Source organism: Muntiacus reevesi, chromosome 13, assembly GCF_963930625.1.
Source record: "Muntiacus reevesi chromosome 13, mMunRee1.1, whole genome shotgun sequence".
Taxonomy (NCBI): Eukaryota; Metazoa; Chordata; class Mammalia; order Artiodactyla; family Cervidae; genus Muntiacus; species Muntiacus reevesi.
In genome coordinates this window covers 28,531,459-28,551,522 of record NC_089261.1, presented here as the reverse complement: position 1 = coordinate 28,551,522, position 20,064 = coordinate 28,531,459, and the positions used below count along the sequence as shown (strand labels likewise).

Sequence of the window (20,064 nt, the reverse complement as noted above, 5' to 3'; positions counted from 1 at the left end):
TATCATTGAGTAAAGAAAGGAAATCACAGTATGTGTACCATGTGCCTCTATTCATATAAAACTACAGCTTAAAGGAACAGTTTATGGGTTTATAGCTTCGGAGTAAAAGTACAAAATGTGCGGGGAGTGATAGACACTTGGGGGCTGGGCTTGAGAAAGAGGGGTCCTTTACCTATGTTTTACAATATTTCTTTTATTTGTTTATTTTTTCACAATATTTCTTTATAAAAAGGAGATGGTTCTGGAGCAAACACAGAAAAATATAACATTCACTTCGTAATGGTGGTACCCGAGTGACCTTTTCTTTCTGACCTTTTCACTGTTATAAGTTTATAAATAGATTAGTTTGGGACTTCCCTGGTGTTCCAGTGGCTAAGACTCTGTGCTCCCAATGCAGGGGGCCCGGATTCCATCCCCGGTCAGGAAATTAGATCCCACATGCCACAACTAAAAGTTTGCATGCTGCAACTAAAAAGATCACATATGCCACAACTAAGACCTGGCATAGCCAAATAAATGGATTTTTTAAAATATTAAAAGAATAGGTTAGTCTGTAAATGAATGTGTTCAAGTATTTTACCTTATTTAGGAGTTCACTTTTGGTGGGTTTCTGGAAGGGAAATTTATCAAGAGAGAGCTATTTTAAGGCTCCTTTGGATCTTTGCAGGTGGGCATGGCCCAAGCTTCAGAAGGTACCCAAAGCCTTGGCTCCCCCGACATGGAGGACTTTGGCCTCACGAAGCCACTGCACTCGGCAGTGCCCATTGCTACCAAGAGAAAGCGTATCCACTGTGAGAGGCAAGAGGGGTCGCAGGACCTGGAGCTGACGATGCCCTGGCAGGAAGTTTTGGGGCAGCCTCCGGCACTTGGAACCACCCAGGCAAGAATTCTCAGGGAGTCTGGAGTGGCTGGTGGGAGAGGGGAGCAAGGATGCTGGTCAGGCCTGACCTGTGACAAGCCATCTCCCTGGGGGGTCTGCCGAGTAGTGTGGGGGCCTGAGGAAGTTGGTGTGATGTGCCCGGATCTGACAGAGCCTGGGAGCTGTGAGGTTTGGTTGCTGTGGAAGGATGTTTCTGTTTTACTGTGTGCTCAGCTCTGTTTTCCGTCTCCTCCTCTTGACCTGTCCCAGGAAGAGTGGCTGGTCTGGCTCCAGTTCCACAAGAAGAAGTGGCGGCTGCAGGCTCAACAGCGCCTTGCTCACAAGAAGAGGCGGCATCTGGAGGGGGCAGAGGGAGCACCAAGACCTGGGGCCATCCGAGAGGGGCCCTCCACAGGACTGGGGGGCTTCTTTAGAAGAACAGCTCGCAGCATTCTGGACCTTCCGTGGCAGATTGTGCAGGTGCAGACAGTGATCAGAGGGAGGGCAGGACACCCCTGAGGGCAGGAGCATGGCTGATGGGAAGGGGTATTTGACCAGCTCACGATCCTGGGGACCTGGTTTGGAATGGGGCAGAAGGGGCGGGGCTTTACCTGTGTGCCTCTGTAAAGGAGCTGGTGCTGGAGGCCACCTGGGAGATGGCCTGTGCACAGGTATTGAGTGCTTTCTGTGACAGGGTGAGACATGGAGTGCTATACGATCTGTGTTTCCTTTCAGATCAGTGAGACCAGTCAGGCTGGCTTGTTCAGGGTATGGGCTGTCATCGGCAGTGACCTGTACTGCATCAAGCTGAACATTCCCCGGGTGTTCTACGTGAACCAGCGAGTGGCCAAAGTGGAGGAGGGACCTTCCTATCGGAAGGTATGGGGGGCAGCTCTTGTTTCTGGTCACTGAGGTTAGCTGCCTGCTCAGCCTCTGAGATTGCCTCCACTATGGCAGAGGCCACATACTGATTCAGGCTTTGCAGATACAAAGACCACGTGAGCTTTGTGACCTTGAGCAAGGTGTTCTGGTGCCTCCATCTCTCCTGAGAACCTTCTTGGGATGCTTCAAAAATTAGTTGCAATGACGCTGTGAAGCGCTGAGTGAATGCTCAGTGAGGCAGCTGCGGGCATCATTGTCCTGGTGGACCGTCTCTTGCATCTGTCGTCCATGTAACAGGGAATGGACTAGGTGGACATTTGTCAGAAGCTGCAGGCTCTGTCTCCGTAACTGCTTCTGATGTGAACGGCTTTATTAGGGTATAATTCACGTGCCATACAGCTCACTCAAAGTATACGACTCTGGCTTTTAGTGTATTCACAGAGTTATGCAGCCATCTCCCCTGTCAACCTTAAAACGTTTTCATCACCCCACTAAGAAACCCCAGCCCCTTAGCAGCCTTTCCCCTCTCCCAGCCCTCAGTAAGCACTGGTCCACATTCTGCCTCTAGGTTAGCCTGTCGTGGACATTTCACATGTGTGGAATCCTACAGCAGGTAGTCCTCCTTTCAGCTGGGGTGTCCTCTGAGGCTCTTGCCCGATGTCTCCATCCACGCTCCCAGTTAGCTCTGCCCAGGGATCATTTACTGAGCAAATGAGCACATTTCTTGGCTGGTACTGAAATTCGATGAACAGGGTGACATCTAATTGAGGAGATGAGACTAGAGTATTTGTAACTGGCAGCTGGACAGAGGATGCTTCTGGAAGAGGTGAAATCCAGTTCCGATCAGAAGATTCAGCAGAATGTGGATCCTGGAAGAGGACAGGGAAGGAGTGGGCAACAGAACAGATGATCTGGGATTCTATAACTTTCTTAGATGTGTGTAATATAAGTGAGTAGGAGAACATCCTTCCTTTTCAGGTGTTTTCCCCTTGGGGCACCCCTCTCCTGCTCCCTCCTCGCCAAGTACTCACACTCTGGCTGGACAGGGGTTCCATTCCTAGTCTTCTGTCCCGGAAAACATAGTTTCTCTCTGGATTTTTGCTTCCTGCACCCTTAGGTTACACCCAGGAGAGAACAGAGGAAAATGTAGCAGGAGTACCTGCCCCTCACAGTCTGGGAACTTGTCTACTTTTTAGAAGCCTCAAGCGGGTTCTTAAAGCTAGGCCCAGACCTTTTAATTTTACTGAGAGGGAGAAATGGGCTATAGGACTTTACTCTATGGTTGTGTGCAGACATCCTAGGACTGTTTAAACAATGCATGTATGTGTGTAAGAGTGTGGGCACGTGTGTTTGCCTGTGCATTGTAACAAACGTTACCACTTAGCTCACTTGTGGGGTGAGGTCACTGTCACATGGTGTCACCAGGTGAATCGAGTCCTCCCTCGCTCCAACATGGTCTACAACCTCTACGAGTACTCGGTGCCAGAGGACATGTACCAAGAACATATCAACGAGATCAACACTGAGCTGGCGGCGCCAGATATCGAAGGCGTGTATGAGACTCAGGTGATTATTTTCCCAGCTGAATGGTGCCAGGATCCACCTAAATGGAATAGAGGGAAACAAACCCAATTGAGGCATGGACAGGCCGGCAGCAGCAGCTGGGCCTCTGCCTTCCCCCGTCGGCCTTCACACAGCCCCGTCTGCCCCTCTTCCAGGTTCCGTTAGTCTTTCGGGCCCTGGTGCAGCTGGGCTGCGTGTGTGTGGTCAATAAACAGCTGGTGAGGCACCTTTCAGGCTGGGAAGCAGAAACCTTCACTCTTGAGCAGCTGGAAATGCGCTCCCTGGCCCAGTTCAGCTATCTGGAACCAGGTATGGCATGTGCCGGCCGCCCTCGCTTGGCCCTACCTCCTGCACGTCCCAGGGTGACGGGCCATGTCCTCCTGCAGGGAGCATCCGCCACATCTACCTGTACCACCACGCGCAGGGCCACAAGGCTCTCTTCGGCATCTTCGTGCCCTCACAGCGCAAGGCGGCTGTGTTTGTGCTGGATACCGTGAGTCCCGGGCCAGGCCATGGGACAGCCTCACTGGGGGAGGCATAGAGCCCAGGCAGGAAGCTCCCACTCCCCCTTCCCTCCCACCACTGCCTTGTTCTTGCGAGAGTGACAAGTAGATCTGCAGAGGTAGCCCTGCTGCCTGTGTCCACTCGCAGGGCTGCCCCTGCTTCCCCGCGGGAAGACAGCTGACCCAGCCCTTGTTTGTCTAGGTGCGAAGCAACCAGATGCCCAGCCTCAACGCCCTGTACTCAGCCGAGCACAGCCTCCTGCTGGAAAAAGTGGGCCCCGAGCTCCTGCCCCCAGAAAAACACGCTTTTGAAGTTCGTGCTGAAACAGACTTAAAGACTGTCTGCAGAGCCATCCAACGCTTCCTGTTGACCTACAAAGTGAGTGCCATTGTGGTCCTATGCTGTGAAAGCCCCCTCCCCAGGGCCTGGTCCCCCTCACTGCTTCCTTCCCTGTACTTAGGAGGAGCGCCGTGGGCCGACTCTCATTGCTGTTCAGTCTAACTGGGAGCTGAAGAGGCTGGCTGGCGAGATCCCTGTCCTGGAGGAATTCCCGCTGGTGCCTGTCCGCGTGGCTGACAAAATCAGCTACGGGGTCCTGGACTGGCAGCGCCATGGAGCCCGGCGCATGATCCGCCACTACCTCAACCTGGACACATGTCTGTCACAGGCCTTCGAGATGAGCAGGTGGGCCAAGGGGAGGGGTGCTTCTGGCCATCTTGGTTGTCGCTGGCCTCACTGGTCTCTGGGGGCAAGAAGGCATTCCCCAGTCATTTTCAAGTCCTGGGGTTGACCTCGTGCCCCTGCAGGTACTTCCACGTCCCCGTTGGGAATCTGCCTGAGGACATCTCTACCTTTGGCTCCGACCTCTTCTTTGCCCGCCACCTCCAGCGCCACAACCACCTGCTCTGGCTGTCTCCTACGTCACGCCCTGACCTGGGTGGGAAGGAGGCTGACGACAACAGGCTTGTCATGGAGTTCGATGATCAAGCCCCTGTGGAGATCAACAGTTCCGGCTGTTACTCCACAGGTGGGTGGGCAGGGCACACCGGGGAGTGCTGTTCCTGCTATTTGTTGCCATTCTGGGCTGGTGGGAGCACTCAGGTGTATTGAGCTGGGAGCTGAGCCTGCAGGGGCCTCTAGGTGTGGGCTGTGCAATCAGCTGCCTCAAGCAGCAGTAATTTTTCTGAGATGGTGCTTGCTGGGATCGGGCTCCACACCCAGGAGGGGTCAGTGCACAAGCGGTGATGTTTATGTGTAGTGTGCGTGGAACTGGATATTCAGAACCTGGCCGTCAACACCATCCTGCAGTCTCACCACGTCAATGATATGGAGGGGGCCGACAGCATTGGCATCAGCTTCGATGTGATCCAGCAGGCCTCCCTGGAAGACATGATCACGGGCAATCAGGCCGCCAGCGCCCCTGCCAGCTACGATGAGACGGCCCTCTGCTCCAACACCTTTAGGTACCCAGGAGCTTGCCACCCTGAGAATATCACCTGCCCTTTTGTTCTTGTACCCTCGGCTCTCCAAAGGCAGAACAACAGTTTGCCTCTAGAGGGAGCAATAGAAATCCCTTTATCCTCTGTCGTTTTGGAAACTGAGAGCTAAGTCAGTGTCAGTGGGGCTTCCCTCTGCCCGGTCAGAAACCAGCACAGGGCCAGGCTCCTTCCTTCACTCACAGCCGGCACTCACAAGTGCCTCCCTCCACGTACCAGTGACAGTTCCATGTGCTGCCTTCTGGCCCGCTTCCTATGGCCGGAGGTGTGCCTGCAGGAAGTCGCCAATTTACTTGAGTGTGGGTGTTCGCCGAGCACCTGCTGTGGGGTGCACAGCCGGACATGAACATGGGTAAAGCCACACAGAAAGTGGTGCGAGTTGCAGGGCAGGGGTATCGGGAGAGAACTGCAGTGGTGGCACGGGCAGGGAGCATGTGCTCTCATAGCCCCACTAGGCAGGATGGCTGTCGCCCATTGTAGAGATGAGGAAACTGAGGCCCAGGCTTGTCATCATGGTGCAGCTGAGGGGAATGGTTGGTGTTCAAGAGCAAGTCTTGTGGTTCCAAAACTGTTTTCTACAACTGCCACCCTGTTGCCTTCTCACAGAAAGAGGACAGAACTGGAGGGAGGGGGCTTCAGGCCAGGGGACTTGTGGAAAGAAAGCCTCAGCAGCCAAAATGCACATGGTGTGGTCAGGGCCAAGGGTTGTTTGGGCAAAGAAGCAGCCAGTTCAGTCCTGAAAGGTGGTGTGGTCAGACTGTGGGTGACAGAACTATCACACTGGCTTTGTGATGCTGTTCGCAGAGCCATCTGGGGCGATTTAACCAGGAGCAGTTGTGATGAAGCTGTTCATTAGGACCCAGACTGGCACAAGGGAGAGGGGGCCCTTGAGGTCTCAGCTGTGAGTCTCTTCCTGGTTCTCGCAGCAATGAGGTGCCTCCTTGAAGGGCACCCGCATCTTCTTAGCTCTGTCCTGGCTCTGTTGGAAAAGCCAGAAAGGTGGTGTTGAGTCAGGGGTGTGGATGAGTTACAGAGGGGCGAGGAATGGAGTCTGGTCAGTGAGAAGGAGGGTGCAGAGGCGACAGCAGAATGGTGAGGAGCTGGTGCCAGCGACAGTGGGGGGCACCCTCTGAACCCCTCCTGCAGGATCCTGAAGAGCATGGTGGTGGGCTGGGTGAAGGAGATCACGCAGTACCGCAACGTCTACGCTGACAACCAGGTGATGCACTTCTACCGCTGGCTCCGGTCGCCATCCTCACTGCTGCACGACCCCGCCCTGCACCGCACGCTGCACAGCATGATGAAGAAGCTCTTCCTGCAGTGAGTGCCGCCAGTGGCTTTCTCCCGGCTTGCTGATCCCTTGGTCCCCAAACCAGAAAGATGGCTAGTCAGCACCTCCGGATCAAGAGCCCACTTCTAGGCTAGTGGTCCATAGCAATCAGATGGGGCCCAGGAAGAGCTTAGCTGCCATCGCAGCTTCCAGAGACACTCTGTATGGTGCAGAGTCTCTGCTGCTTTTTTGTAAGTCATTACACACTGTGCCTATCATTCTGCACCTTGCTTGCCTTCGTTAACAATAGGTCTTGAAGAGCTATGTGTGGATGTACCACACTAATGGATGTTTCGGCTGCTTCCATAACTTTTGTTGTCACAGTAACCAACCAAGGAATGGTCTTGTGCATTAGGTCATGCAAACATGTCTAGAATAATCTCCAGGAAGTAACACTGCTGCAAGTCTGATGGATATTTTCAGATAAATCGAGAGTGGTAAATGCTAATTTGAATCAATGTTGTCAGCTCCCTGTAGAGGTTGTACAGTTGGTTGTACTCCCAGCGCTTGGGAACCAGATTGGGAATGCGTGTCCCCATGCCAAGCCCCACCAACAACCTGATGGGATAAAATGCTCTCTCGTTATACCATTAATTTGCAGTCCTAATTATGAATGAATTTGGACTTCCTTTGACCATTTTTCCGTAGTTTTGTTTTGTGTTTTTCTCATTGATCTGTATGAGTTCTTTCTAGATAAAAGGTAACCATTTTTCTGTGATATAAGTTCCAGATTTTTTCCTATCTTTATCTATGGTTTTGTCTATGGTAGGGTTTGGCCATGCAGACCGCTTTGTTCTTTGTTGCTTCTGGGTTCTAGGTATATGTTCTGCTTCGGGACCATTAACTGTTTTCTCTGTGGTGTCTTGGCCTTTGATTCTGAACTTGGTCTGCAGGCTCATTGCTGAGTTCAAGCGCCTGGGGTCATCGGTCGTCTATGCCAACTTCAACCGCATCATCCTCTGCACCAAGAAGCGGCGGGTGGAGGACGCCCTGGCCTACGTGGAGTACATCACCAACAGGTGTCAGCGTTCCTGCCCCTCCGTTTGCCCGTGTTCTCATCTGCTCCATTTACCTGCTGCTAACAGGCTTCCTTAACATATCTTGTAGTGTGACTCTGTTGGTAACAAATTCTTTCTGCCTTTGGGTATCTGAAAATGCCTTTATTTCACCTTTGCTTTTGAAAGATACTTTTGCTGGGCATAGAATTGCAGATGGATATATATATATATATATGATTTTATTTTTATTTATTTATTTTGGCTGTGCTGGGTCTTCATTGCTGCTCGGACTCTTCTCTAGTTGCAGAGAGGGGCATTACTCTCTGGTTGTGGTGCACCGGCTTCTCATTGCAGTGGCTTCTTTTGTTGTGGAGCAGGCTCTAGGGTGCACCAGCTTCAGTAGTTGTGGCTCATGGGCTCAGTAGTTGTGGCTCTCAGGTTCTAAACCACAGGCTCAGTAGTTGTGGTACATGGGCCTAGTTGCTCTGCAGCGTGTGGGATCTTACTGACCAGGGATGGAACCCACGTCTCCTGTGTTGTCTGACAAATTCCTTACCACTGAGCTGCCAGGGAAGCCCCTAGCTAGATATTTTTTGGAAGTCCTTTTTTCCTCTTTGTGTTTCTTTTTAGATAAGTTTCTGTTGTTATATCTTTAAGTTCACTGATCTTCTAGTGTTTTATCTGCCATTAATCCCATCCAGTATATTTTCATTTCAGACACAACAGTTTTCATCTCTAGAAGCTTGATTTGGGTCTCCTACATTTCTAGAGTCTGCTTAACATGTTCAGTCTTCCTTCTAGCTTTTTTTTAACACATGAAATGCAGTTGTAATAACTGTACAATTATAACTGTTTTAATGTCCTTTTCTGCTCATTATAATATCTATGTCAACTCTGATTCGTTTTTAGCTGATAGATTCTTCCCATTTGTTGTGTTTCTCTGCTTCTTCGCACACCTGGTGGTACAGGACTGGAGACCAGATGTTAGAATCGTGGCTTGTCTGTTGGCTACTTTTGCATTCCTGTAGATATTCTTGAGCTTCATGTCACTTGAAAACAGTTTGATCCTTTTGGGCATTTATTGAGATTTATAGTCAGAGTCAGAGCAATGTTTAGTCTTCGGCTCATTATTACCTCTGTTGAAGCAAGACTTCGGTGAGCACAGCCCCATATGCCCCTGTGTATGAGGCTCTGACACTGGTAGGAGCAGGTACACGAGGCTGGTGTGATTTTCTCACACATGAGTGTGATCTGTGCTCTGCTAAGTGCTGGAGGACGAGCTCAGTACTCCCTGGGGTTCCCTCTGCGGAACTGAGAACTCCCAGGGGTTCTCACCTGTCGTTCTCTCAGTACTGGTCCCTGTTTCCCCCTCCTGGTTAACTCAGATGTCTCCTTAATACTATGTTTATCATTTTCCCTAGGAAGCTTGAGGGATAATAAAATGCGAATCCACTTTAAATTCATTTTTAAATAAGTAGAGAGTAAACAGATAATAAAAAAAAGGAAAGTAGAGTAAAAGGGGAAGACTCTTGGTTTCATTTAAGCAATTTCTCTCTCTTGTTTCTTTTTAGCATCCACTCTAAAGAGATCTTCCATTCTTTGACAATTTCCTTTTCTCGATGCTGGGAATTTCTTCTCTGGATGGATCCCTGTAATTACGGTGGAATCAAAGGAACTGTTCCATCTAGGATTCACTGTGGACAGGTAAGAGGTAACCAGTCTTGGCGAGCTGAGGGTGGAATCTGAAGCAACCTGAAGGGTCCACGTTGTCCCTTCAGTGCACACTTGATGGTCACAAGCCGAATTCCAGGCACGGTTCTTGACCCCAGTCATGCAGCAGTAAACATCATGAAGTCTGTGAGGGAAAGGATCACGAACAAGCAGACAAGTAGATACATACAGCAGTGTTGACAACAGTAAAGGCTCAGAGTAGACAGAGCTGGTAGGGGCAGAGAGTGAGCCCTAGGGTAGGCACCAATGTGAATTGGGGGTCTAGGAGTCCTCCGAGGAGGTGAAGGGACTGAGATGTGAAGCTGCCTTGAGTTATGGTCCAGGCAGGGACAGTGGTCACAGATGTGGACAAAGAGCTGGCTGGGACCAGGCCACTTGGGCCTGAGGGCTGTGATGGAGACTTGGCTTTTATTGATGGGGAGATTCTGAAGGGGCAAGTGTCAGGGCCTGACTTCCACTTGGGTCCTGAGTGGACATTACTGCAGGAGGTCAAGGTCTGAGTGGAGCCCAGTTAGTGTCGGCCCAGAGGAGGATGCAGGGTAAGGTAGAGTCAGGGAGAAGGACTCAGGTGGGTATTGAAGGAAGTGTAGACAGGCCAGTGGGCTGATGCTTGGGACACAGGTGTGTGTAGGTTGGGTGTAAGGGAGCTGTGCCTGGATATGTGAACCCCAATGGACGGGGCAAGAGAGCAAGTGTGGGAAGAAGGGAGCTGTGCTTATCTGGGGCACGTGGTGTTTGCTGCCCCTATTGTTTGCTTAATATGCACAGGTGGAGCTGCAAGGGTCGTGTAGTGACTGTGCATCTTGGGAGGGGGGTGAAACTTGGGGTCATCTGTGAGCCTGGCAATTGGGGCTGATGAGATCACCTGGGGGTAAGTATGAGTTGAGAGGACAACTCCCCCAGGACAGGTACCCATGGAGAAGCTACCAGTGGGTGGGGGAGCTGAGGGGGGTGGGGCCTCAGGTGTCAAAAGAAGAGCACCCCCAGAAGGAAGTTGCCGTCTGCTGAGAGCAGTCCAGAAACAAAGGCTGCCCATGGTGCTGGGGTTGGGAGGGTCACTGAGACCACGTGCAAGGGAAGGAAGTGCAGGTCATGTAGACGAATGGGGGAAGGCAGGAGTGGTTGCCGCTCTTAATAAGGATGGTGGCTGTCAGAGTTCAGGTGTTGAAATGAAAGGTGCTGTATAGAAAGGGGACCTTAGTCGGGAGATGGGGGGGACATCCACCAGAACTAGATCTTTGGTAGAACTAATAGCTTACGATGTCAGATTCGTGATCTCCAAGGAAGAACATTTAGTTTCAGAACCAGAGACTAGGCTTGATCACTCAAGAGCTTTTGTGTAACAGTTTTATTAAAGTGAAAAAGGGACAGAGAAAGCTTCTGACATAGACATCAGAAGGGGAGTGGAGAGTGCCCCCCTCGCTATGCTTAGCAAGGGAGCTATATACTTTATTACAGTCAAGGATCTTACCAGACCCATTCCCTCAGTAGAAGATAATAGGATTAGAGCTAACAATAGAGAGGTCTTACCAGACCCACTCCCATAACACATGTCTTAAGATAACAAGGTTAGTCAGAAGGCTCTTGTTAAGGAACAAGATACATTGTTATATTGACTAAGACAAAGCAGTGTAGAAAAAATTGTTTGTCCTTTGCTTCTCCTTGAGAGCCACAGACCCCTTTCTCCTACTTGAGGGTCCTGGACTCTTTATCAGCCTACCTAAGGCTTAGTACTAACAACTGTGGCCGTCCCAGGAAGAGATCCGGAACTCAACAAGAGAGGTGGGCACCCAGGAAGCACCCTTGATTCTTCCCTTCCTGAGAAGTGGGAATTGAATAATTTTAAAGTGAATCCTGTGAAACAGCAAATGAAAGTAACAGTCAGTGGTGTACTGAGTGTGTCTTCACACCAGGCACATTCTGTACATGACCTTGTTTTTGCAGCCATCCTGCAGGAATCTCTTGGGCTCGGGGGCTAGAACGACTAGATGAACAGGACATAAGACAGACCCAGGCTCCACTGGGACACTCCCCACCATGCGATGCCGCTGTGGGCAGACGTTACTGGGATTGTCTTTGTGTCAAAGCAGGACTCCCCAGAAGAGGGCAGAGCAGACCGGGGGGATCCTGAGGAGGAGGAGGATGAGGACGAGGAGGAGAAGGAGGATGAGGGAGGCGCACAGGAGCTGGATGTTGAGGACTTGCTGGAAAACAACTGGAACATCCTGCAGTTCCTGCCCCAGGCAGCCTCCTGCCAGAGCTACTTCCTCATGATTGTTTCAGGTGAGTGGTCCACACTCACCATCACATCTGAGTTGTGCAGTGGGAATAATGTGGCCCTGCTGGGAGCATGCCCAGTGTGCATGCCCTGGCTACACAGCACCGTGAGAGGCAGAAAGAAGACCCTCGGGCTCTGCCCAGGCGCCAGACCTCTCACTGAGCCCCACGGTGAGGAAGGCTGTCCTGGGGCATCACAAAAGCTTCATAGTCCTGCCCCCGAGGTTGTGCATGATACACTTAGAGTGACTAAAGGAGATCCCATGTAGAGGAGTTTAGATACTTCCTAAATCAACTGCCCCACTGGCTGGTCTCTGAGGCTCAACTTCTAGTGTGAGAAACCCCTTATATTTCATTTGAGGCTAAAGGCATTAATGGTCATTAGTAACACCACATGGTAAATCAACTATACTCCAATCAAAATTTTAAAAAAGAAATAGAAGTTTAGTGTTTGCAAACCAAGTTAGGTTGATGTGAAAAAGAAATGAGAAGTTAAGCACCCATTGTAATTTAGAACTAATCATTAGAACAGTTGATGAAGAGCCTCATAAATTGTCAGCAGACATAGATACAGGTACATCTATGTATGTAGCAACAGAGGGAGTTCTGTTTATGATTACTTTATCCCCTGTCAATTTATATTTGAGTTCTTCACCTTCTCAAGTTCTCTTTTGGAACGAGTGGACCCATGGAGTTTTTGGAGAAGTGTGCTGACCCCAAGTGGCGAGGCGAGCCCTCTTTTGCACCAGTTGGTGTGAAGGTTGGTGCTCACTGCCTCAGCTGTGCAACAGTCTCTCTAAGCATGAACCTGGGCATCAGCGAGTGCCCTGCTTGTTCCCATTTCTCTAATTGACTCTGGCTCATCTCAGTGCAGCAAATAGAATCATCACCAGTAATGACATTTCGGCCTCGTCTGGCTGGCAGCAGGACCAGCCACAGGGTACCCCCGGATTCTGGGATGTGCAAGGCATCGCCGCCTCTCGTGGCCTGTGGCCTGAGCCTGCCCTCTCTCTGCAGCATACATCGTGGCTGTGTACCACAGCATGAAGGAGGAACTGAGGCGCAGCACCCCAGGGAGCACCCCCGTGAGGAGGAGGGGAGCCAGCCAGCTCTCCCAGGAGGCCCAGGGGGAGGCCGGAGCCCTTCCCGGTGAGCGCCCTTGCTGTGTGAGGCCGCCAGTGTGTGCTTCTCGGGGTCCCCATCTCCTTCCCTGGGTGTCCTTGTCACCGGGTGAGGTAGGGAGCAGGCGCCACGTTGCTTCTCTTCCCAGGAATGATCACCTTCTCACAAGATTATGTGGCAAACGAACTCACTCAGAACTTCTTCACCATCACGCAGAAGATTCAGAAGAAAGTCACAGGCTCTCGGAACTCTACTGAGCTCTCGGAAATGTTTCCTGTCCTCCCCGGTTCTCACCTGCTGCTCAATAACCCTGCTCTGGAGTTCATCAAATATGTGTGCAAGGTGAGGACACTCACTGACGTGTGTGCAAGTCACTCTATTCCACAAACACCCACTGCACCCAGTCTGTGCGACTGCTGTGGGAAAGACCCCTGTCCTCACGGAGCTCACACTCCCCTGGAGGGCACAGGTGAGCTCAGAGAGCACAGGTGCCGAGAGGGGGGTTCAGGGCGGGGGCAGGTGAGGGAGGACCTCTGATGGGTCGTGGGCTGGCATGCGAGGACCGAGAGGGCCTGGCAGTGGGTGGATCTGACGGAAGAATGACGTCCGGGCAGAGGGGATACAGAGCCCCTGGGAGGAGGGGTGACAGGGCGGTGCTGGTGAAAGGTGGGCAGGTGAGCAGCGGGATGGCAGAGCCAGCTCATAGGTCATGTGAGGCTGGTGGGTCAGACAAGGAACTGGACAGGGCACCCAGTGTCCAGGCTGCTGTGGAACCTAAGAGGAGAGCTTGCTCGGACGCTGAATGCCTTTCTGGGAAAGGTAGGCTGGTTCAAACGAGGCATAGTGTTACCAGATAAGGACCTGGCAGGCGTCGTCCCTTACAGAGCACTTTACTGTCCATTTAGTTACCTCCCAGCACTGTGTTTCACAGTGATCAAGTGACTTCTCATGGTGGTGAAGAAATGGTTTAATATACCACTTTAACTTCTTGGTAGGCTTCAGAATTTTTAAGTTCTTTTTTTAACTAAAGTATAATTTACATACAGTGAAATTCACCATTTTTAGAGTGCATTCCATGGGGCAGCCAGTCATGTATTCACCAGCACAGTCAGGATACAGAGTCGTACATCACCCTCCAGAGTTCCTCACCCGTGGTACATGCTGATCTGTCTTGTCTCTGTTTTTTATTTTTAAAATTTTATGTATTATGGCTGTGTTGGGTCTTCATTGCTCTTTGGGATTTCTCTAGTTGAGGTGAGCAGGGGCTATTCTTCATTGCAGTGCAAAGGCTTCTCTTTACGGTGGTTTCTCTTGTTGCAGAACACAGGCTCTGGAGTGCACAGGCTTCAGTACTTGTGGCCCGAGGGCTCAGTAGTTGTAGTTTCCGGGCTGTGGAGCACAGGCTCACTAGCTGTGGCTCATGGGCTTACTGCTCTTCAGCATGTGGGATCATGCCAGATCAGGGATTGAACTGGTGTGTACTGCATTGGCAGGCAGATTCTCCCATCCAAGTACTAACCAGGCCAGACCCTGATTAGCTTCTGAGATCAGACGAGATTGGGCGCTTTCAGGGTGGTATGGCCGCAGACTGGCAGGCAGGTTCTTTACCACTGAGCCACCAGGGAAGCCCTAATGTCCCTACATTTATTTACTTTTTAAATTTTTCTCTGTGAAGTGCAGTTGTTTGTGTTTTCACATGTGGATATGTGAACTGGCCACCAACAGCAAGGTACAGAACATTCTCCACCCCTGAGAGTTTCCCCATGCTTCCCCTTGGGACTCAACCTCTCCTCTCGCCTGCATCCCTGGAACCACCAGTCTGTCTTCTGTCCCTGCGTTGAAACCTCTTCCAGAATGTCACATGAGTGGAGTGACTGGTCATGTAGTCTTTTAGGTCTGACTTCCTTCACTGAGCAGAATGCACCTGGGGTTCCTCCATGTTGTTGCTTGTTCCTTTCCATTGCTGACTAGTGCTCCATAGTATGGGAGAACCATAGCTCCCAGATTAAAGGGCATTCAGATTGTTTGCACTTATGGGTGATTGCCAATAAATCCACTGTAAACATTCTCATATAGGTTTTTGTGTGAACCTAAGTTTCATTTTTCTTAAGTAAAAACCCAGCAGGGGGGGATTGCTGGGTCATATCGTGTTTGTTTGTAAAGTGGCTCTGTTTTGCATTCTCATTGGTGGTGAGTGACTATAGTACCAACTGCTCCACACCCTACTGGAACTTGGCATTGTTAATTTTCAAAGTTTATCTGTCCAAATAGATGTGTAGTGGTATATCATCATGTTTTAAACTTGGGTTTCCCTAATACTACTTGGGCTTCCCTGATAGCTCAGTTGGTAAAGCATCTGCCTGCAATGCAGGAGACCCTGGTTCGATTCCTGGGTTGGGAAGATCTGCTGGAGAAGGGATAGGCTACCTACTCCAGTGTTCTTGGGCTTCTCTTGTGGCTCAGCTAGTAAAAAATCCACCTGCAACATGGGAGACCTGGGTTTGACCCCTGGGTTGGGAAGATCCCCTGGAGAAGGGAAAGGCTACCCACTCCATTATTCTGGCTTGGAGAATTCCATGCACTGTATAGTCTGTGGGGTCCCAAAGAGTTGGACACGACCAAGTCACTCTCACTTTCCACAGTACTAATGACGTGGGGATTTTATTCCTGTGTGTGTTTGCTCTGTGTCTTTGGTGAAATGTTCAGATCTTTTGCCCATTATTTTCCTTTTTTAATAATTTTTATTGGAGCACAGTTGGTTTACAATGTTGTGTTGCTTTCAGGTGTACAGCAAAGTGAACCAGTTATTAGGTTATTTTTCTTATTGTTGAGTTTTGAGAGTTCTTCATATTTCTGGATATAAGTCGTTTGTCAAATGTGTGATTTCCAAATATTTCTTCCCAAACTTTGGCTTGCCTTTTCAAAATTTCTTTGACAGTATTTTTGAATGAGCAGTGGATCTTAACTTTGATTTAATCATTCACTTTTTAAGCGTTGAGCTTTTGATGTCATATCTAAGAAATCTTTGTTTTAACCAAGGTCACAACGCTTTTCTCTTAGGTTTTCTTCTAGAAGTTCTATCGCTTTAGGTTTTGAGTTAATTTTTATACAATGTGTATGTTATAAATTGAGGCTTCCCTAGTGACTCAGACAGTAAAGAGTCTGCCTGCAATGCAGGAGACCTATGTTCAATCCCTGGGTTGGGAAGATCCCCTGGAGAAGGGAAATAGCAACCCACTCCAGTATTCTTGCCTGGAGAAATCCACGTACTAAGGAGCCTGGCAGGCAGCAGTCCATGGGGTCACAAAGAGTCACTCACAACTGAGTGACTAGCACTTTCATATTTATGCATAAGCATATCCAATTATTCTAGCACTATATGTTAAAAAAATTAGACTTTCTCCATCTAATTATGTTTGTGCTTTTTTTTCAAAATTTAACTGGCTATGTATGTATATGGGTCTGTTTCTGGGTTTCCATCAGTCTAAATGTCTGTCTATTCTAAAACACCACACTGTCTTAATTTCTATAACTTTATCAATAAGTTTTGAAACCAGGTAGTGTGAATGCTTTATCTTTATTCTTCTTTTTTCCAAATTATTTTGACTTAATTTGCCTTTCCTTACAAATTTCAAATCAGCATATCAGTTTGCATTAAAAAAAATCCTCTGTAGATTGTTGAGAGGACACCCTGCAGCAGATTAAGGAAGTTCCTTGGTGCCTTGATAACTGTCATTTCCTGAGAGTGAGTTTGTTTTTCGGCCGCATCTTGCAGCATGTGGTACTTAGTTCCCCAACCAGGGATCCAATCTGTGTCCGCTGCAGTGGAAGCAGTCTTTTTCTTTTTTGTGGATTTTTAAAAATTTTTAATTTATTTTTTAATTGAAGGATAATTGCTTTACAGAGTTTTGTTATTTTTCTGTCAAACCTCAGCATGAATCAGCCAGAGGTATACATATGTCCCCTCCATCTTGAGCCTCCCTCCCATCTCCCTCCCTACCCCACCCCTCTAGGTTGATACAGAGCCCCTGTTGGAGTTCCCTGAGCCATACAGCAAATTCCCATTGGTTATCTATTCTACATACGGTGATGTAAGTTTCCATGTCACTCTCTCCATACATCTCACCCTCTCCTCCCCTCTCCACGTGTTCATAATTCTGTTCTCTATGTCTATTTCTCCATTGCTGCCCTGCAGAGAAATTCTTCAGAACCATCTTTTTAGATTCTGTATATATGCATTAGTATACTATATTTATCTTCCTCTTTCTGACTTACTTCACTCTGTGTAATAGACTCTAGGTTCATCCACCTTATTAAAACTGACTTAAATGCGTTCCTTTTTATGGCTGAGTAATATTCCATTGTGCACATGTACCACAACTTCTTTATCCATTCGTCTGTCGTTGGACATCTAGGTTGCTTCCATGTTCTAGCTATTGTAAATAGTGCTGCAATGAACATTGGGGTACATGTGTCTTTTTCAATTTTGGTTTCCTCAGGGTGTATATCTAGGAGTGGAATTGCTGGGTCATCTGGTTGTTTTATTTCTGTTTTGTTTTTTTTAAGGAATCTCCATACCATCTTCCATAGTGACTGTATCAATTTACATTCCCACCGGTAGTGCAAGAGGGTTCCCTTTTGTCCATACCCTCTCCAGCATTTATTGTTTGTAGACTTTTTGATGATGGCCATTCTAACCAATGTGAGGTGATTGTAGTTTTGATTTGCATCCTCTAATAATGAGTGATGGTGAGCATCTTTTCATGTGTTTATTAGCCATCTGTATGTCTTTGGAGAAATGTCTCTTTAGGTCTTTTTCCCACTTTTCAGTTGGGTTGTTTGTTTTTCTGGTATTGAGTTCTATAAGCTGCTTGTATATTTTGGAAATTAATCTTTTGTCAATTGTTTCATTTGCTATTATTTTCTCCTATTCTGAGTGTTGTCTTTTCACCTTGTTTATACTTTCCTTTGCTTTGCAAAAGCTTTTAAGTTTAATTAGGTCCCACTAGGTTTACTTTTGTTTTTATTTCCATTACTCTAGGAGGTGGGTCATAGAGGATCCTGCTTTGATTTATGTCATCAAGTGTTCTGCCTATGTTTTCCTCTAAGAGTTTTATAGTTTCTGGTCTTATATGTAGGTGTTTCATCCATTTTGAGTTTACCTTTGTGTATGGTGTTAGGAAGTGTTCTAATTTCATTCTTTTACATGTATCTGCCCAGTTTTCCCAGTACCACTTATTGAAGAGACTGTCTTTGCCCCCATTGTATATTCTTGCCTCCTTTGTCAAAAAATAAGGTACCTAGAGGTGCATGGGTTTATTTTTGGACTTCCTATCTTGTTTCATTGGTCTATATTTCTGTTTTTGGAACCACAGAGTGTTAACCACTAGACCCTCAAGGAAGTCCCATCCTGAGAGTTTTAATCATGGATGGGTGTTGAATTGTGTTAAGGACTTTTTCTCCCTCAGTTGAAATGATCATATTGGTTTTTATTCGTTAGTCTGTTGATTTGGTGAATTGCACTGATTTTCTAGTGTTGATCCAGCCTTGCATTCCGGGGGTAAATCCCACTTGGTCAAAACATCAGTGGGTTCAATTTGCCTGTCTTTTGTTGAGGATACTTGAGCCTCTACACATGACAGTCATTAGTTATCTTACACGGTCTCTGTCTGGTGTTGGTACCTGCGTGATGCTGGCCTCACAAGTGAAGTTAGACGTGTTCTCCCTCTTGTGTTTTCTGGAAGATGCTATGTATAGAACAGTATTACTTCTTCCTTCATGTTTGGTAAATTCACTTTCACTTTTTTCTGTCTCTTTTAATTAAGTCCAGTGTTCTCCCTATGTAAGGGACGTGTATAATGTATATATATTTTAAACAATAGTTCCCAATAGGCCACCGATCCTCATTGTAAATATACTTTCTAATTCACCCACTTTGCTTCACATTGACCATAAACACTGCCCTCAGAGACATTTCCTAAGTGGTGTTTGGTTCTGTGCTCTTGATGTTGTGCTAGGACAGGAGCTTTAGGGCTGGGAGAGACCTGGGGAAGATGTCGGTCCTGTCCTCTCATTTACAGACAGGAAGCTTGATGACTCCCTATGGCTCTGCCGGCACCACGGTGGGAGTCGGACCTCCCATGTCCACACCATGGGCTGTAACATACACGTATGCTCCAGGGACTTCTCTGGGCTGGCCTGGAAATCCCTCCACCATGGAAGGTTGAAGTCAGCCCCTTTGTATTTGAGATGGTAAAGCTCTGGTGGACTTGGGGCTGCCTGTCATTGAGGAAGAAGGAGTCCCTAAGGGTGACAGGTAGAGCATGCTTTGCTGTGTCCCAGACACCCCGAGGCCTGGGGCAGTGCCTCCATGCCTGTGACCCTAACTTGGGGAATCACTGATGGGCAAAAGGCACTTCTTACCTCTGATGCTTCTAACAGGAAAAGGAAGAGTTGAGATGCTTCTGAGAAACTGTAGCTTAAAGAACTGGCTGCGGGGTTTTCTGGTCCAGACAGCCGCAGCGAGGGCTGGGAGCCGTCCCTGATATGGGCTCTGTTCTCTGCAGGTCCTGTCTCTGGACACCAACATCACAAACCAGGTGAACAAGCTAAACCGAGATCTGCTGCGCCTGGTAGATGTAGGCGAGTTCTCAGAGGAGGCCCAGTTCCGAGACCCCTGCCGTTCCTACGTGCTCCCTGAGGTCATCTGCCACAACTGTAACTTCTGCCGGGATCTGGACCTGTGCAAAGACCCCTCCTTCTCTCAGGTGGGCCGACTCCCTCAGGCCCCTTGCTGGTACAGTCAGAATATCCAGGCCTCAGCGGATCGGGGGTTCCTGCAGGGCCCCCAACCGACTCTGATGTGAGTTAGAAACAAGCACCCTTTTTCAGGCCACTCAGCTGCCACATGCCAGAACCTTTTCCTGGTAATCACATGGGTGATGACAGTGGAGATGTGAGTGTGCCCTGGAGCTGTGAGCGCGGTGGCACACTTCTCATCGAGAATCCCTTCGTCCCTTCTCAGCACTGGGGACCAGGGAAGGTGACCTGTCCCTTTCCCCGTCTGTCCAGGATGGGACCGTGCTGCCTCAGTGGCTCTGCTCCAACTGTCAGGTTGCCTACGACTCATCAGTCATTGAGATGGCCCTGGTGGAAGCCCTACAGAAGAAGCTGATGGCCTTTACCCTGCAGGACCTGGTGAGCAGCGGGCCTAGTGCTGGGTCTGCAACCAGTCTGACCACCCCTCCAGTAGGGGGAAGCCTCATCAGTAAGCAGTTTGCACCCACAGGAAATGAGAGGTGT

At 48.9% G+C, this 20,064-nt stretch overlaps 2 protein-coding genes and 1 non-coding gene across 5 annotated transcripts in view; 2 read left to right on the top strand and 1 right to left on the bottom strand.

Annotated features, from left to right (window-relative positions):
• The window catches only part of FBRSL1 (fibrosin like 1), a 412,476-nt gene that overhangs the window by 266,576 nt on the left and 125,836 nt on the right, over positions 1–20,064 (bottom strand). The window lies entirely within an intron of this gene.
• Positions 1–20,064, top strand: part of POLE (DNA polymerase epsilon, catalytic subunit) — a 57,205-nt gene that overhangs the window by 34,936 nt on the left and 2,205 nt on the right. Inside the window, exons 30-47 of one of the 3 annotated variants that reach the window (XM_065904779.1) lie at positions 668–880; positions 1,130–1,339; positions 1,595–1,738; positions 3,167–3,307; positions 3,460–3,613; positions 3,691–3,797; positions 4,010–4,186; positions 4,269–4,492; positions 4,615–4,835; positions 5,067–5,271; positions 6,451–6,624; positions 7,528–7,653; positions 9,204–9,336; positions 11,454–11,646; positions 12,658–12,789; positions 12,911–13,104; positions 19,329–19,529; positions 19,834–19,959. In XM_065904779.1, the coding sequence (XP_065760851.1) occupies positions 668–880; positions 1,130–1,339; positions 1,595–1,738; positions 3,167–3,307; positions 3,460–3,613; positions 3,691–3,797; positions 4,010–4,186; positions 4,269–4,492; positions 4,615–4,835; positions 5,067–5,271; positions 6,451–6,624; positions 7,528–7,653; positions 9,204–9,336; positions 11,454–11,646; positions 12,658–12,789; positions 12,911–13,104; positions 19,329–19,529; positions 19,834–19,959 (3,075 nt within the window). Of the gene's footprint in view, positions 1–667; positions 881–1,129; positions 1,340–1,594; positions 1,739–3,166; positions 3,308–3,459; positions 3,614–3,690; positions 3,798–4,009; positions 4,187–4,268; positions 4,493–4,614; positions 4,836–5,066; positions 5,272–6,450; positions 6,625–7,527; positions 7,654–9,203; positions 9,337–11,450; positions 11,647–12,657; positions 12,790–12,910; positions 13,105–19,328; positions 19,530–19,833; positions 19,960–20,064 lie in introns of all 3 variants that reach the window. The other 2 variants (XM_065904778.1, XM_065904780.1) reach the window with 2 other exon arrangements.
• TRNAC-GCA (transfer RNA cysteine (anticodon GCA)) lies at positions 15,092–15,163 on the top strand. The gene has a single exon. It is a non-coding gene; the product is annotated as a tRNA-Cys (tRNA).